Source organism: Neolamprologus brichardi, chromosome 18, assembly GCF_056152115.1.
Source record: "Neolamprologus brichardi isolate AB-2024 chromosome 18, ASM5615211v1, whole genome shotgun sequence".
Lineage (NCBI taxonomy): Eukaryota > Metazoa > Chordata > Actinopteri > Cichliformes > Cichlidae > Neolamprologus > Neolamprologus brichardi.
This window is the reverse complement of record NC_142121.1, coordinates 28,184,796-28,199,777: the sequence shown is the minus strand read 5'-3', so window position 1 is coordinate 28,199,777 and position 14,982 is coordinate 28,184,796. Positions and strand designations below refer to the sequence as shown.

At 41.6% G+C, this 14,982-nt stretch overlaps 3 protein-coding genes across 3 annotated transcripts; 1 reads left to right on the top strand and 2 right to left on the bottom strand.

The window, feature by feature from the left end:
* Positions 1-48: 48 nt before the first annotated feature.
* Positions 49-4,672, bottom strand: uck2b (uridine-cytidine kinase 2b). The gene is made up of 7 exons (XM_006786900.3): positions 4,532-4,672; positions 2,235-2,394; positions 1,684-1,780; positions 1,339-1,481; positions 1,043-1,140; positions 756-804; positions 49-538 (listed from the first exon to the last, which is right to left on the bottom strand). The coding sequence occupies exons 1-7, from the start codon at positions 4,634-4,636 to the stop codon at positions 402-404; spliced, it is 789 nt and encodes a 262-aa protein (XP_006786963.1). The 5' UTR covers positions 4,637-4,672; the 3' UTR covers positions 49-401.
* Positions 4,673-4,927: 255 nt separating this feature from the next.
* Positions 4,928-12,399, top strand: aldh9a1b (aldehyde dehydrogenase 9 family, member A1b). Its single transcript, XM_006786898.3, has 12 exons — positions 4,928-5,043; positions 5,220-5,438; positions 6,182-6,327; positions 6,473-6,602; positions 6,706-6,840; positions 8,625-8,821; positions 8,963-9,103; positions 9,220-9,408; positions 9,502-9,589; positions 9,728-9,869; positions 10,276-10,388; positions 10,501-12,399. The coding sequence occupies exons 2-12, from the start codon at positions 5,258-5,260 to the stop codon at positions 10,593-10,595; spliced, it is 1,557 nt and encodes a 518-aa protein (XP_006786961.2). The 5' UTR covers positions 4,928-5,043; positions 5,220-5,257; the 3' UTR covers positions 10,596-12,399.
* Positions 10,973-14,810, bottom strand: zte38 (zebrafish testis-expressed 38). The gene is made up of 12 exons (XM_006786899.3): positions 14,415-14,810; positions 14,092-14,236; positions 13,541-13,604; positions 13,404-13,440; positions 13,278-13,298; positions 13,172-13,198; positions 12,998-13,065; positions 12,764-12,912; positions 12,428-12,660; positions 12,263-12,311; positions 11,381-11,421; positions 10,973-11,273 (listed from the first exon to the last, which is right to left on the bottom strand). The coding sequence occupies exons 1-12, from the start codon at positions 14,463-14,465 to the stop codon at positions 11,226-11,228; spliced, it is 933 nt and encodes a 310-aa protein (XP_006786962.1). The 5' UTR covers positions 14,466-14,810; the 3' UTR covers positions 10,973-11,225.
* Positions 14,811-14,982: the final 172 nt, after the last annotated feature.

Genomic DNA, 14,982 nt, shown 5'->3' with positions numbered 1-14,982 from the left:
CCCGAGGGCTTCAAGTTTTATCAGACATAAGGAAAAAAAAAAAAAAAAAAGGATTCCCCAATTTTATTCATTTACAGCATGAACTTTAACAGAGCAGCAGGGGATACATAAAAAGAAAGGAAGGGAAAAAAAAGGGGCAGGGGTGAAATGCATGGGATCAATATTTAACCAATGGTCTCATCGCAACAAGAGCTCATCTTTACCCTCATGACAAAATAAAAATCAAATCCTTACAGTTACAATGAAATAACCAATAACATAAGAGTAGTCATGATATAATAAAAGGCATTTCAATTCTCTTTGCATTTCTTCTTCATCTCTTTTAAATACAGTGATGCCCACAGGCATTATTTACAACACCCCACACCCCTCTCCCTTCTGTGAAGAGAGGTGTGACGGGGTCAGTGAGGCCGACTGCTTGACTCGGAGGTCCGCCGCTGCCGTGGAGTGCTGTGGCCGTTCGTGCAGCCGTTGTGACGTTTGCTTGGTCCGCCGTTCAGAATGTCTTGGATGTGCTGTACTATTAAGTTGATGGCCACTGAAAGAGGAAATGGAAAGTTTGTTAAAGACCTCAAGATGCTGTGTGGCAGAGGTGTGTTATTTGTATCACTGGAGCGAGTGGTGAGCAGGAGTAAGCGCGAACATGTGTTTGTTTTGCCTCGCATGGGCAAACTCAAGCACAATCCAAAGGACAAGTTAAACATGTTAGTTATTTGTAGGTTAAGATGTCACAACAACAATCACTGAGGCCTCACCAAGATTATCTGCTCCTCGTGGAATAATGACATCTGCATACTTCTTCGTCTAGTAGAAATAAGAAATGTTCTTATGATTAAAGTGCCCAATACAGCAGCTCAAAAATATTATAATATGGAACAATTCTTTATTCTAAACAAGTACAAGCACACAGCGCTCTCTAGTGGGCAAATATTGGAGTGGCAATAATATTTCTTGTTACCAAAAAAATAATTGCCTGTATTAGTGTTAAAACTAGAATGGTGTCAGTCCAGGTTTAGTGTCTCAACGAGACAAGAGCACTCACAGGTAAACAGAACTCCTCGAAGGCCGGCTTCACAAAAGTGATGTACTGACTGAGCACTTGCTCCAGGTCTCTCCCACGTTCACTGATGTCTCTCAGAACTGAAACAGAGACATGTTATACATTTAGACATAAAAAACAAAAGTACACCAATGTAAAAAAGAAACAAGAAACACACACACACTATGTGATGATAACAGACAGTCCAAATGTACTTTTGAAAACCAAAAGCACTTTAACAGTGCACTTAAGTGACAATCGTTACACTAGTGAGTAGCAACCCAAATCACGCTATACACCTCGACGCGACAGCCGTGTGTCGGGATCTGTGTCAACAAACAGCTTCATCTGGAACAGATCTCTGATTTCCTGCGAGTAGAACATGAGGATGCCCTCAAACAGGACCACATCAGCCGGATACACCATAACAAACTCGTCTTTCCTGGAACACACAGAAAGGTGCCTCTTCTCTGTGAGCGACTGCATTTACACGCGTGTCAAAACAAATTTAAGCATATTACACAATCGAAGTTACACATCAAATGCTTTATTTGTTTAACTGCATAAAGCCTCTGTTGTGCTTCTATGATCACATGATGAATTGTGGCCAAATTAAACAGCATGGTAAACAAAGAGGCACTCACCTGGAATGAGTGACAAAGTCATAAACTGGGATCTGGACAGTTTCCCCCTGAAGGATCTGTCTCAGTGTTTGCATGATCAGCTCGCTGTCAAAGGCATCTGAGGTCAAGAAAGGGAAAACCGAAAAATGCTCAGTTACAATTGGTCACACTTAACCTCCATTACTACAGCTCAATGTGCACCCAGACACGTGGCACCGCTCCCCGCACATTTGGTAACCCAGGAATCGCTTTCGTATAACATGTGTTGTGTTCAGTCTGAGCCTGGCAGCAGCTGCCTGAGGACGGCTTGCTGATGGTGCAGATTTAAAATCAGCCCAGAAAGGAAGCGAGGGTGAAAAGCCTGACTCCAAAAATGGACTCCAAAAGTTCTATGTATTGCTGCCACTGTTAGGTGTCATTTAACATATTTTATCCTCCAGTTGTTTAACCGTAATCCCCTTTGGACTGCATGTGCACATGAAAGATGCCATTTAGTTAATACAATAAGCCAGGTAAAATGACCTAGCCACTAAAACCTGTAACATGTAGCAAAGATTTAACGTGCATCATACCTGGATGATCAAAGTTAAACTGGCCCTTGAGTGCCTTGGCTTTCTGCTCAGGAGTCAGCACCTTGTAAAAGCTGTCCTGGCTGAGGATCGCCACCTGCCGCTGATGGTGGTCAATCTTGTTCTGTCCCAGCAGCTCCATGATCTTCTCACACACAGACGACTGTGGAAATGATCAAGAACATGAGTGTCAGGAGAGTGCACCAATATGACTGCTGAATACCAGTATTGGCCAAACATCAGCATGCTACATCCCATGTGGGCTAAATATCAACCCACATAGATTAAGATTTTAACCTAGAAATAACCTGGGTGAGTAAACATCCTGCATCACGTTTGCAAACTGCTATAGGCAAACTGCCCTGTGGCCAACCTTTTTTGTCCTCACTGACCTCCCAAACTAAAAGAATCTCATGCCCAATGCTGACAGGGCATTCCCCCACTGCCTGAGGCTCTGCTTCCTTTTGTACCCATTACACTGTGCTACAACGAATTTAAACAGCCTCACACCAGAGCTGGAAGCTTGGGTCAATGCCCTCAAATGGGGTAGTTTCTGATAAAATGGACAAACTTTGAATGTACCCTTGAGCCACCCCAGTGACACAGGGAAGATCATCTACAGCATCACCTTGAAGCTTTAACTTCTAAGTTTAGCCCTCTTGGAGAAATTCAAAATAAAAATTTTAAATACACTAAAGTGAAGACGTTTTACTTTTAAATATTAAGGTTATGTATAGAATTTTTTTTTGTATTAATGTTTGGGTTTTTTTTAAAGAAAAATCATATTCATTATTTTGTTGCCATTACAGGCAGGGGGAGACCTTCAGCAGTAAGGCTAATGAATATGAAACAAAACTGGTATGTCTTCTAAATATACCAAACGCGGAACATGACATCACTCACACCCTGAGCAGCGTCAAACCGGAAACTGACAGGAAAACACTGACATAATGCCAATAACAGATGACACGGTTTAAAGAGCCAGAAAGAGGGCCCAAAGGAGATGAATGTACGACGGGCTCACAACAAAGCCGCAAAAAGTAACATTCACCACCAATGTATTATTGTTTACCTTGACTAACCTTCGCATTTATCTAGTCTGTTATGTGAACTTTGATGACTGGTTTAATTCAAGGGGAGTTTTTTCCCCAGTCGCCCACGGTAAAAAAAAAAATAAAAAATCCCTAAAATTCATAACAAAGAAATGTGACGACGTGTTTGGAGAAATAGCCACGTCTGTGTTTAAGAGTCAGCGCCACCGTGTGCGCTGGCAAGTTTAGCTCTGCCCACGCGGGTGCTTCTTTGTGCGAGGCTTTTAATGTAACTCGGTCAAATTAAAATAGAATACAATAAGCTAAGCTAATACTTCTTGAATCGACGTTACATATATATATATATATATATATATATATATATATATATATATATATATATATATATATATATATATATATATACACATATATATATATATATATACACACATATATATATATATACACACATATATATATATATATATATATATACACATATATATATATATATACACACATATATATATATATATATATATATATATATATATATATATATATATATATATATATATATATATATAAATTTTATATTATTATTACTATAATAATTTTATATTATTTTTTTAAAAAGGCATCTAAGGCTTCACATATTAAGGAGAGATGAGCGACATCTTTTTCCACAGTCATTTTCGCGCGGGGGGGTTCAGTATATTATTATCCAGTAAGCCACCATGTAGGTTACCGTTATTTAACGTTAGCAGTTATCCCGGGTCAAAGGGGAAAAAAAATCTGACGTCAAACAACGAGTACTATAAACTTAACGCTGCTAAAATATTATTCATTTGACAGAGATGTGGCTCACACTGTTTACAAACACAGCCCACCTAGCTTAGAGTTAAGTTAGCACTAGCTATTGTCTTAGATCTCCCGGCACTGCTAGCGTGTGATGGAATTTATCGTTAGCTCGGGGGCTAACTAAGCTAACATTATTACCATCCATTGTAATTTAAGTTTATCATTATCATTATTTCCGTCACAAAAAAGAAGAATATTGGACTAACTAAAGTCAGCGTTCAGCACCACAGACAGAGCACCAGCGCGCTAAACTATTGTGAACTGTCAATCAAGCCTCACTGCTGCGTCGCTGAAGCCACGCGGTCAGCCGGCGAACTCAGCTGCGAACATCAGCCGTCAATTAACTCAAAATTCTCAACGTGTCACTGCGTGAAACCCGTCAAATTAGCTCACTAGAACGCTAACCTTGCCACTGGCAGTGCCACCGGAGACACCGATGAGGAAAGGTTGCCGAACAACCTGGGTGTTCTCGTCGCGGTCCCCTAAATGTGTCTCACTGTCGCCAGCCATACTTGTAATGTGCTGCTCCAGCCGCTGAGCTGGAACGTCGTTATGTTGTAGCTCCGCCCACAACGCTGCCCTTTATTTTAGACAACTGCAATTTTAATTATATATATTTTTATTTGCTTGTATTTATTAAGAAAGTTTTACAGCCATGCAATAGTTACTGACGTTTAATTATGTTTAAGATATGAGAGTATATTCTTAAAGCCGCTTTAAGTGATCGACAGTGAAACTATCCAATCGTATAGTACGTTCAGACGCCACTGGCCTGTTAGCGCCGATTGGCTTTCGGCTGCAATTTGGCCCGCCCCTTGGTGAATCGTCAGAAAAGTACCGTAGTAATGGCAACTAAACACGATATTCTCAATTGAGTTGAGATTGGACTCTTCGAAAACAAATTAAACGTCTTATAGGTATGTTTTCTCAAAACTTAAATCCAATAATGAATTTTTAAAAGTGACAGTAAAGTGAAAGAGTCGTTAGCACATAACTGTTTGGCGGAGTTGCTTGTAATCGAGTCAGACTCCTTTTTAGATTTTCCAGCGTTATCGGTAAAGTGACGTTAACCCGCATACTGCATGTTTTACAGTCATCAGTGACACTTGAAGCGACGGGACGAGCTCCAATATGCTCCGGAGACTCGCTAGTCTCCCTCTGCGGCGGCCTGCAGCTGCTCTTCTGGCTGCTGGAGTGAGGTGTATCTCCTCCGGCTCGGTGGAGATCACCCCCCCGCTTAACTTCTGGGCTGGGAAGAGGAGGACAGGCCCTGAGAAATGCAGCAAGGACAATGTTTACGAACCTGCAACCGGTAAAACACACAGCTCGTAAATACTGAAAAAAAGTACTGACCCTGCCTTATGACCGGACTTTGGCCATTGCTGTGTGAATATGTATGTCTGGTAATCTTTAGTAGGGGGAAATGATTTTAACGTTACTTTCTGAATGATTAGAGTCTTTTTGTCAAATACACCTCTAAACTTGGTAACTAGTTTTTCAATAAAAGTAAACTTTCTACACATGTTGATTGATATACTGTATCCAGTTAGTTACAGCTATAGACCAGCAGTCCTGTATGGACAGTGTTATCTCTGCACAGCTTCATTGGAGCAGAACCAAGACATGAGAGCACATCGTTATCAGTTAATGATGCCCGATAATCAGCCTGTTGCTCCGTGCATTACACATTTTTAGTCTAATTATATTCTGATGCTCTTTGAGGCCCGGTCCCTGTTTTTAATTCAGCTCTCTTAACTCCATCTGAGCCAGCACAGAGCCTGCATGCAGCCCCACCCTTTATGCATGGTGCCCTTTATCTAATCACAGTTACCATCACTGAAAATGACATTTCCAGCTCTAAAGTGTAAGCGAGCCACAAAATTCACAGCACAGTTGCCTGTAGCTGCTGTAGGCCGATAATTATTTTTCCTTCACATCAAAGAACGACTGGAATCATAGAGATGACTGTGCCAAATGGAAACTGTGTGCAACCTGTTGTTTTCATGAAAGTCTGCCTACTTGGACGCTTGAGCTATCTTCCATTCCATGTTGTAGGCCGTGTCCTGTGCCAGTTGGAGCCTTGTGGTGCTGTGGAGGTGGATCAAGCTGTGAAGGCTGCCAAACTGGCTTTCGGTTATTGGAGCAAAATGTCGGGGATGGAGAGGGCAAGGGTCATGATAGAAGCTGCACATATAATTGAGGTGTTTGTTGTTTATATGTTTTTTTGTTTTGTTTTTTAGAATGAAGAACAGCTCAACAAAGTTGTTGTTGTTATATCTTGCAAAAGGAAGATCCCATGAGTCATCTAATATATTAGATTGCATATGCCCTGATTTTCATGCACAGAGCAGCAGAGAGGAAATAGCTGAAATGGAGGTGGTCAATAATGGGAAGTCCATCACAGAGGCCCGTCTGGATGTGGACTCTGCCAGAGTGTGTATAGAGTACTATGCAGGACTGGCCAGCACTTTAGCAGGTTGGTATAGCTATCGTATATTTTCGCCATATTTATATAGCTTTATAAATGTCACGTCAGCCTTTGTTTTACCTTGTCAATGCTTCTGTTTTCCTTTATCAAGGCCAGCATGTCCAGTTGCCTGGGGGATCCTTTGCATACACTCGCAGAGAGCCGCTGGGAGTCTGTGTTGGCATCGGTGCTTGGAATTATCCCTTTCAGATCGTTGCCTGGAAGTCTGCTCCAGCCCTGGCCTGCGGTATGGGTTTCTTCCACGACCAAAACACCAGTGGCCTTTGTTGGTTTGCTACATTTAAGAAAATGTCTTTAAACTCCTGGAAAATAAATCAGTACATTTTCTTAAGAAGTTAGACTGTTTTAAATGCACTTTAGAACAGCACGCAACAACACTACATACGAGCGGGCGATGGGAGGTTTGGGGTCTTCACTCACCCCCGTTCTGTTAACCTTCGGGGCTGGGGGGCTGGGAGAAGGTGCTGGCCATCAGATTGGGGTCTGGGATGCGGGGCCTCTCTGCTACTGCAGATAAGGAGGCGGTCTGCTTTGCTCCACCCCAGAGAGAAGGGTTACATCTCCTTGGTCCGGATATGGTTTGCCCCTCTGGGGGCGGGGGTACCCGGACCTGGGATATAGAGTGTGTTTGGGGAGTGTGAATGTGTGTACAGTGTCTATTTGTGTCTGTCCACGTCGGGTGAGTGCCGAGTATTTGTTTGTGTATATCAGGGTGGGAATGCACGTTTGTGTCTGCGTGCGCCTGTTCGTCTGTGTCTATATGTCAGGTTGGGTCTTGGACTCCACCTCTCTGGGAACATCTCAGGCTCTCCGAGGTATGGAGGCCTATCTCCCCTCACCACACTCCCTGCCAGTGGCTGATGCCCTCAGACGTTGGTGGTTCTTGGTGTCTGGGGCTGGGCGCTCATGTATGTACCGACTCACTCCTGGTGTCCGATTGGCGGGGCCTGGCGCTTGTGGCCCGGCTGTGCCCCTTCCTGGGGGTGGGGTGCCCTCAAGTCTCTGGCATCTGGGCCTGAGGCTCGGTCCTCTCTGGCACAGCTGGCTGCCAGCAGAGCCCACGGGCACGTCACTGCAACCCCCTCTGGCCTCTGCTCTGTGGCTGCTGGGTGACCTGTCATTTGGGGCTCTCCTCAGCTCTTCCCAGCAGGGTGGCACGGTTGCCCCTGTGGTGGTCCTTGTACTCTGGGGCCTCTAGATGTCTGGGGCCTGGATCTCCTCCATACCTGCTTCATGCCCTGGGGGACGGGGCTATGGCTCCCCACACTCCCTAGCAGATCGTTACATGGAGAAACCTTTGGAATACAAGCGCGCTGATCCACACAGGTGTACTCACGGGTGTTCACAGACACAAACTTCACCTTTCTTGGCTGCTACCTCAAAGCACATTGTGCACTGTCGATCTTGCGTACTGCACAATAACATGTAATATTTAGTATCTACTGTTATCTACTGTTAGCTAGTTTATTGTGATGGTGTTGTATTTATTATGTTGCTCTTTTTTTGTTTGTTTTCTCTTCTGTTTTTGTTTTTTTTATCTCCATACAGGTGATCCAGGTGTTGTTGTTTTTTTTGGTTTTTCTTTTTTTTTTCTTCCCCCCTTTTTCACCATCTCTTCTCCCCTCTGTTTTCTTTCATCTCCCTCTCTTTCTTGGCCTTCAGACAACAATTCTCATGGCTAAAGATCCAAATGGGACAGGCAAAAAAAAAGAAGTTAGACTGTGGGGTGAGGAAAGGGCATCTGAAGTTAGGATAACTGCACGTTCTAGCAAATGAACAGCAAGACTATATTTTGTAAGGTCACTTGACATTAACTGCTGTGCTACTAAAACGTGTGCAGTACCATCTTTAAAGTCAGTAATTCATTTGAGCACAAAACGGTTCAGAAAATAATTACAGCATTTCACCTTTAGATAGCATTCCACGGAGACTGATACTACTGAATGTGCAGACTTATTAAAAGAATTCAAACAATCCATGTTTTTCTTTGTTATCTTTTCTCCATATTAGGTAACTCCATGGTGTTTAAACCGTCACCGGTGACACCTGTGACAGCAGTCATGCTGGCAGAGATCTACGCCAAAGCCGGAGTTCCAGAGGGGCTCTTCAATGTGGTCCAGGGGGGCCAGGAAACTGGCAGCCTCCTGTGTCAACACCCTGATGTTGCTAAGGTGTCTTTTACTGGTAGTGTGCCCACAGGACGGAAAGTACGTGGTATTTTAGACTTCTTGTGACTAGGACATTTAATAGTAAACAATTGGGATTTGTAAATTTCGTGGTAACGATGCCAACATCTTCTTTATATGTCCTAATAACTGGATGTTTTTCCATTTGCTTTTGTGCCACAGATCATGGAGATGGCATCTAAGGGGGTCAAACCAGTGACATTGGAGCTTGGAGGAAAATCTCCACTGCTCATATTTAAGGACAGTGATCTGGAGAACGCTGTGAGGGGAGCTCTCATGGCCAACTTCCTGTCTCAAGGCCAGGTAGTGTATCTTTTTTTTTCATATGCTGTTATATTTTACCATCACTCTATGGTTCAGCTTTTGTCTGGTTCACATTGAAGCCTGTTACTTGATAGTGTTGTATATGTGCATCACAGGTGTGCAGCAATGGTACGAGGGTCTTTGTTCAGAAGGATATTCTGCCTGAGTTTGTGAAGGAGGTGGTAAAGAGGACCCAAGCGATCGAAATAGGAGACCCTCTTTTAGAGAGCACCAGAATGGGGGCACTGGTCAGCCGACCACATCTGGATAAAGTCCTGTCTTTTGTTGATCGAGCAAAAAAAGAGGTAAGACTCGTTCGAGGAGTTCTTTTTATTTTGTCAGGTGTACACCAGTAGGATTATGTGCAGCAACTTCAACTTGGATTGCATTGTTACTAGGGCGCTACAGTGTTGTGTGGGGGTGAATCTTATGTCCCATCTGATCCCAAGCTCAGAGGAGGATACTACATGACGCCATGCATATTAGGTAGACCTTCTATAAAATACTCTATTTTTGCATTTTGTTACGGTGCTGGAAACTATCTCCCCCTACTAAATTTAACTGCAACACCACAAGTTTTCTGAAGTCAGTGGATTGAAATCCTTTAATTTTACCCCTTCATAGGTAACTGCACTGATGACATGACCTGTGTGAAGGAGGAGATCTTTGGTCCAGTCATGTCTGTGCTACCCTTTGAGACAGAAGACGAGGTGCTGCAGAGGGCTAATGACACTTCACTGGGTCTGGCTGCAGGTGTTTTTACCAGGTTGGTTTGTTATATGTGCAAATTCTCTTCTTCTTTTTTTTAAACCACATTTAAAGCTACAAACCAACCAGTAATTGAAGTCACTTAATCTGAGTCCCAGTGTATCACATACACATACAATTCCCTAATCCCTCAAACAAAGTCATCTACACTCAGTGGGTCCCTTCTTTCCCATGCTTCAGCTCTCCAGCATGTTTCATGTAGTTGTTTGTTCATGTGGTTGTTTTGGCGAAACCTTGCTGACAAACAACCAAAAGATCGCGTATGTCAGCCTCTTCTTTTGCTTTGGTGTCTGAATTTATTTATTTTAAATTTGTCTTGATGCATTCTCAATTATCCAGGTAAGTAATTCTCCCAAAGTAGATTCTGTTTATGAACAGAATCAACTTTTATGCGTGTTCTGCAGGGACGTGAGGCGAGCCCATAGAGTGGTTGAACATCTAAAGGCAGGCTCCTGTTTTATCAACAACTACAACATCACTCCTGTGGAGGTGCCTTTTGGGGGTTTCAAAATGTCAGGTACACTCACGTTTTCAAGCTGGCCAGGAGCTAAATGTGAACGGCAAATCATTACTTTGTTTTGTTTTTTTATTAATCAAACTCAAACATTTGTGACCCTTATGTTCCCCAGGCATAGGGCGGGAGAACGGCCAGGTGACGATCGAGTTTTACTCCCAACTGAAGACTGTGTTTGTGGAGATGGGCGATGTAGACAGCCTTTTCTAGACCACCCAGCCACAGGAAGCCAGAGCTGTGCACTGAGACAGAGACTCTAGATCAGGAAATCTCCCATCAGTCAAGGAAAAACTATCAACTATTTGTGCTTCAAATAACGACTAACAGTCTTTGATCAATGTGCTCAAATCATCCACACTTTTTTTCTAATTTACAGGAAAATATAACACATTGTAGGCACTAAAACTGCATTCTGAACCAATTCAATCTAATTCAAGCTCTTAGCTTTGTGATTTAAATCTAAATCGTGACTGATTTTAGCTACTTGAGTGCGAATGAGTTTCATATTGAGTTTTGTGCTTGGTTACCTTTTTTGGCCATTTATGTAAATGAGATGATTCTCAACGTATTTTATGCATTTGCACAACAATGTTTACAATCAAGCTTTATTTTATTAACTATACACATGAAACTATTTTTGTACACTTAAATGAAAACCGAAGTACTTTTATATGAATTATGAATGTTATAGCGTGTAGTGTGAAATAAAACTGCAACAGCAATGTCTGGGTAGAGTGAACTATCAAAGGAACCTGTCTAACACATTTGATAATAACGTGAATTGTAAAATAACGTCATACTAAAATGAACAGGTTGTTCACACATCTTTTGTCTTGTTGGTTAGATTCTTCTTTTCTTTCTTGCAAGATTTCTGGCAGCTGCAGTCCTCTAAAACAGACAAAAAAGTAAACAGTTGGAGAATTAATAATTATTATTAATGAAGCTCAAATATGTTATGATTTCTTAGATTTTGTTACAGTTTAGTACCACTGTACCTTTGCCATGGGCTGCCTTGGTTTCTTAAACTGTGCAGACTCTGTTTAGAGGAAAGTCAGCAGTGTAAGTCTTTTGTTCACTTTTATGTTTTGTTTTGTTTTAGGGGGAGGGTTTAAACAGCAGCAGCACATCCAGGGTAGGCGATCAGTTTTCCCAATGCATGAGAAAGTGGGACTGTTGTGGAGGGCTGCATCTCTTGTGTGAACTTAATCCTGCTCAATATAGATTTTATTTGCCTTCCATAACAGCCCAAAGTTCTACAACAGAGTATTCGTGCCACATTAAGAAAAAAAATATTATTCACTTTGAGAATAAAGTTGAAATGTGAAGATACAGGCTGTTGTTTCAAGCTAAACAACTCCCACGGCTGCTATACCCGATGCCCGAAAATGCCTTTGTAGTGTAGTTGGTGGAAAAACTTGATCAGCTGTCTTACTGTGGCTTATGACACAGCATACGTCCTCTTTAATGCAAGAATGTGTAACCATTGATATCCTTGCATTTCTAACTTGACAGGCATGTCATTTTGCATAAATCCAGACAACTTTTCTGAGTTTGTGTGGTTTTTCCTTTGATCAGATGAGGCTTTCTGTACCATCTCTTCAACATCCTCATACCCATCAGCACACTGTGTTTATGTGCTAAAAGAGAAATAATTTCCTTGCTGTTAAAACCAGTTCTGAAGTATGATTTCAGTAATTCATCAACACAAGGCATTTTGCAGAGTGTAGCAGCTGTGGCAGACTTGAAACAACGACGTTAATCAGCTTTGTACTCTCAAAATGAATATTTTTTTTCTTAATATAGCCCCCAATACTCCTTTGTACAGTTCTCATGTGGCTTCTTGGGAAATATGAATCGCCCAGCCCTGATAGACTCACCGTCTTCAGAAGGTAGATCCTCTCCTTCATATATTTTCTTGGGAGGATTCTGTAACCAAATGTTTAAGAATATTATCATAAACTGCCAGTTGCATTTGTAAACAGGATTGAGACTGTTATAAAGATATCATCCAGTACTTAAACAGTCCCCTTTATGTAGCCTACCTTCTCAATTTCCTTCTCTGGAAAAGCCCCCTGAGAAACCTGCTTAGTCTCCCCCAAATGATTTCCTTTCTGAAGTTTCTCCACCCGATCCTGTTCTGCTGACACAGCTATTTTCAAGGTGTGAAAGGGCGTCTCCACCTCACCAACCCTGAAGTTCACGGCCACGCCTTCAAACCACAGACTGTCACACTCGCCCTCCTTGAAACCAGGCGGCTGGTAGTCAGCAGGGGTGACTTTGAAAGAAGAGCACAGTATAATATTTTTAGTTTTTAGTAGGAAAATTCTAGTCTAAAAGACACAAAGATATAGGATATTCATTAAAAGTAAGTATCCTACTCTCATCATAGTAGTAGAGCTTCATGGTCAGGTAGACGTTGCTGGGGAGGGCGTCCAGGTTCTGCATAAGCAGAAAGAGCTTCCTGATGAGAAGCACCAAAGCCTTTTTGGTGTCGTCCATGGTCACTTGCATCTTTATACCGTTGTTCCTGTGTTTGCACAGAGGTTATATCAGCTTCAGCCAGTCAGCTGGGTAGGACTCAGTCTGTGTGGCATGCTTAAACTTATTCCTACCTGAGTATGTCCATCTCTGGTCCCTTTGCACTGTATCTGAATTTGAAGTGGTAGGACTCAATTATCCGCTGCAAAGTAAGACAATGTAAAGTAAGACATACGTTTTTTTTTATCATTTCTGATCAGGCCACATGCTGGTGTAATTTGAATATTCAGTAATTTAACAGAACTTACATTGGGTTCATCAGGATCAGCGCAGACCTGGATTGTAACAATCGTAAGTTTTAGACATGTCTATGTAACCGGGAAATTGTCTCTTTCATGTTACATATACACTCACCCCAATGAACACAAGCTGGAGCTGTCCAGAGAATAACATACAAAATAATAAAAGTAACAAAAATATTAATGGCACCACACATTAATTATTACATATTTCGAAAGTTGAACGATAGGCTCGACTTACGTATTGTTTCTCTAATGCATCGAAACAGCCCATCAACCTGAACAAAACAAATAAGGACACTTGCAAATATTAATCAGGGTAATAAAACTCTCCTTCTGTACATTTTCTTAGCATTAAAGCAGGGATTTTATATTTACCATTTCACAATTTTGGCTGCACCAGGAGTGTTGCAGCTTTCACGCAAGATTTTGATGCAAAAATCTGGCAAAACAACAAAAAGAAAACAGCCCTTTATAGTCAGTGATTAAAAGTAGTAAGACAGAGATTTGTTGGCTTCACATTGATGATTTGAATCTCTGGTAACACCACATCCCAAAAATGCTCTTTAGAGGCCACTGGAATACAGTGAACTCATTGTTGTGTACGAGTTTGAGATTATTTGAGTTTTGTGGTACGAACATACGTCAGAGACTATACTAAAGTAAGCTGTGGCATTTAAATTTAGCACACTTTGGGGGATTTAAGAGGCCCAAACAATAATACAAGGGAGGACGGATCCATGCTTTCATATTGTTGAAGCTAAATTCTGAACCTACCACCTGAAATTATCAGACCAGGAAACGTTTTTAATTGAATAGGTGTATTTTACCTTATGAAGCATCCAGTAAGTGTAAATTTTTTTCACCGAATGCTGATTTTATTAAACTCCTAGCTAGAGTCCTGTCCAATAGTTTCTCTGAATGTTCACCTTCCAGATATCTGGATCTGTAGGCATCCTCTGGAAAAATACCCCTGAGATAGGTGATAGAGGAGACAGCCACGACCATCATCCTTTTCACAAAGAGTAAAGACTCCTGCGCAGATTTAAAGTCGTTCGGGAATAACTCCGTCCACTTTAAATAAAAGAAAAGAAAGGAGAAAACATGTTCACAGTCATACCATGGCCACGAGATGTCGCCATTGACTGCCTTAAACATCTTCCAGCACGGATCCGTTAAACAGAAACTTAGAAATACAAACACTGCGTAAATAACATCTAAAATATGGCATTTTTATGTGGTGAATTCAAACCTCGGCAGTTTCCTCCTTATTTTTCTTCATGCACATCTTCCCAGCTGCCATTTTCTCCTTCTTTCCTTTGGCCGGAGGTTAGCTAGGTGGTACTACTAAACAATAAACGAGCTAGCAAGTTAGCGATCCATTTTTCCCGCCCAAAAAACATGGCGCACTCGGGATTGGTCCAGTTTTTCTTAACTTCGTAGGAAAGAAACAAGGTCAGGGAAACTGACCTTACTTTAAAATATAGGAATAAAAAAATTGTTAAACCATAAAAAAAGTTTTTAATTTTTCAAATTCTTCACACATAATAGGTTTACATTGGTCTATTTCTTTGAGTCAAATACATTAAGACTAGACCAGGGGCGGCTGAACTGGCCTGTAAAGGTTCCAGTCCAACCCACTGGAATGTTCTGGAAAATGTGAAGGAGGACATAGATTTTGGACTTTTAACTGTATTGTTAAAGGTTTTACAGCTTTTATTACTGATAAAGACCTCTCCTGTGGTCATTCATACTACGCTAAAGTAATAAGTGATACACAAAAATTTTAAAAAATGATCTAATTTCACAATGGCTCCTTA